The sequence below is a fragment of the Cupressus sempervirens genome, chromosome 4 (assembly GCF_028749045.1).
Source record: "Cupressus sempervirens isolate cs-2001-9-10 chromosome 4, ASM2874904v1, whole genome shotgun sequence".
Lineage (NCBI taxonomy): Eukaryota > Viridiplantae > Streptophyta > Pinopsida > Cupressales > Cupressaceae > Cupressus > Cupressus sempervirens.
Genome location: NC_143121.1, coordinates 354649797 through 354652684, shown reverse-complemented (window position 1 = coordinate 354652684; position 2888 = coordinate 354649797). Strand labels below are relative to the sequence as shown.

General features: G+C 39.0%; 1 protein-coding gene across 1 annotated transcript; it reads right to left on the bottom strand.

Annotated features, from left to right (window-relative positions):
* Positions 1 to 665: 665 nt before the first annotated feature.
* LOC149561518 (GRAS family protein RAM1-like) lies at positions 666 to 2264 on the bottom strand. Its single transcript, XM_089827858.1, has one exon. It carries the CDS (start codon positions 2262 to 2264, stop codon positions 666 to 668), a length of 1599 nt encoding a protein of 532 aa, XP_089683984.1.
* Positions 2265 to 2888: the final 624 nt, after the last annotated feature.

Below are 2888 nucleotides of genomic sequence, written 5' to 3'. Positions count from 1 at the left end.
CCAAAACATTATTGATACAATATAAGAAATATTTTCCACAAAAATGAAGGTATATTATGTACTACGATCCATCTAGGACACGACAAAGTGAAGATCTCTTTATCATTTCCTTTAGATAATTAACTAATAGACCAAAAGCATGCAGAACTTATAGACCAAATTACATTCTGTACCACTGTCTTTTGGCTTTTGAGTTCTTTTATGTAGTAAGTATTTTTTGCAAACATTTAACAAACAATATTTCATATAGTTGGAAGAAGATAGTTTATTAATATTTTGAGCTAGATGAAAAATGACAGTATTGTTAGATCTATTTTTTCCACAATCTATAACAATGATTGTTTCGGAATTAGGCTCAGATAGAGCCTTACCTCTTCCTCCTAAATTATGAGCAACAGAAACAGAACAGAGAAAATTATGCATAATGTAATTCTATTGTCACGAGAAGAAATAAGCAGTTGGATAAAGAAAATAGAGACGATTATATTAAAGGAACAAAAAATACAATAGTAGTGGTGCATTTTCGCAGTTCAACTTATCCAGGCGTCAGATAGTATTGCTTCCACTTAAATTGTCAAATAAAACTCAGTTGTTGTTCATGCAAATGGGGCGACTAAATCTAACCAGATTATTACAAAGATTTTTTCAATACGTAGGCACTTGTTTCAGAAAACTCCATCAAACTTCATTCTGCGACCTCTCCATGCTGAGAGTGCAATGAGAGGTGTTCCTTTCCACTTTATAATGATGGCATCTCCATCGGCCTCCAGAGTATAATGTTCTCTTGAGGCACAGTCTGTTAATAACAATCTTGCCTGATATATACCTTTAAAGCTGAACCCGATTTCCCTGAACCCTGCATGTTTGAAAATACACCTCCACACATCAGTTCTAACATGCCTAACGAACCGCTCATTCCCCTCACAGACTATCATGTTCCTCAACTGACTTGCAGTGATCAATTCCTCATGCTTCACCCGCATTATATCATTTCTGTCCGCCATGGTAACATCCAACAGATCGAAATACGCAATGTAATGCGAAAGCACATTGCGGAATCTATTGACAAAAGATGGAGAATTATGCTGGTCTTCCATTTCTACATTCACCAATATTCTTGGTCTCATTTTATTTATCACACTAATGAGATTTTCCAAAAGGACGGGGTCGTACAAGAGACTTCTGAGAACAATAGGAGCATAAACTGCCAACGCCTCACCTGATTTTACGGAGAACAAACCTTCTTTAATGTCAGCGATGCCTCCGATCTCCACCATGTTGTATGACAATGGAATCGCGAAAGATTTAGCCAGCTCATGAAGTCTTATTCCTGTTTTCAAAAGCTCTTCGCCGTTCGTCCCAACTGCTGTAATCTTGAGAAGCTTGAGCCTTGGCAAAGAAGAGGAAATGGATCTGTGTGCGAGATATTCCATCAATACTGTCCAGTGCGATCCAGTTCGCATCCCGAGATCAATCACATGAATTTTCTCTGCCTTCCCCACGACGTCTATGATCGCCTGCACAGCCGTGAACTGGAACACATTGACAAAGGGCAGAGCAATATTATAATAAGCAATTCGACTAAAGAACTCTTTTTTGTCAAACTCAGCATCAATATTGAAGGCGAAATCTGGGACTGGTTTAGCTGCGTTATTTAACGCTCTGAGAGTCTGGCGTTCGATTCTCTCCTGGAGTGCCGCGGCAATATAAAAGCCGAGCCTCTGTGTGCCATTCCCTGTCTGACATGACAATTGTTTGCATTTGGTCACAATTTCAGCAGCCTCTTCATATTTCTCCTCGCCTATCAATCCTCCAGACAGTAGCAGAAGTTGAACCAATTCCTCTTCTTTCTCTCCATTAAGAGCCTGGTCAATATCAGAGGTAGCGCATACACTTATTGTCTTACCTCCTTCCGAATTAGGGTTCTCCTCAGACGACAGGATATCAGTGCTTGGCAGCCCAGAAATATCATTTGCAGCCTTGGAATTCCCTTGCCCGGAAATTTCATAGCTATTTATGAGGTCGTCGTCGAAAGGAAATATTTCATGTTGTGGAAGACCAAAGATGTCTTCCACACTCGGATACTGGTCAAGCTCAGTAGCTTCTAACTCACATGAGGGGACCGACATGAACATGGAGACAGGATCAATTCCATTGTTAGTTAAACTCATATTCAGTCTATCTCCTTCCAATTGGCTTTCATTATCTACTTCTCTTGCACAAGGAAAACTTTCATGGTATGACAGACCAAAGATGTCGTCCATGGGCATGAACAGATGTGGGTCGAGCTCACTACAATCTGTGTCTTTGACTGTAGAATCCAATATGGAAAGAGGAATAGTGCCAAGTTTTTGTTTGGTTTAATTGGCTTTTTCAATATCTATTCCACTAATAAGAAGATTATTTTACAAAGCGAAATTATTTCACATAAGCTGCAGGAGCACAGAGCACAAGGTTAATGTTGTCGTCTAGGTAAACACAGCGACATATGGGCGATATTTCACATAACCTGTAGGAAACAGTCTACAATGTTAATCTCGTCATTACGTCAAATACGATGACATACATGCATGTTCGGCATATACCAAATACACCAAGGCCCCGTTTGGTTGGGGAAGATGATTTTTTGACATAACCAGGTTATCTTATAACCAGGTTTTCGAAAACCTAGTTTTGTGGTTTGGAAAGCTAATGGTCCGTTTGGTTGACACGGAAGATGAATATACTGTGGACCCCACAATATTATTAAAAAAACTGTCATAAAATTCAAAACCTGGTTTTAATTTCGAATTCCACCTTTTTGTTGGAAGAAACTTCTTCCAATTTTTGACCAAAATTGGAAGATGAAATTGAAAACTAGGTTATAATTTTAACCAACCAAACACCAA

Excerpts from the sequence above, each read along its gene's own strand:
- LOC149561518 (XM_089827858.1), bottom strand. The coding sequence starts at position 2,264 with ATGGACGACATCTTTGGTCTGTCATACCATGAAAGTTTTCCTTGTGCA.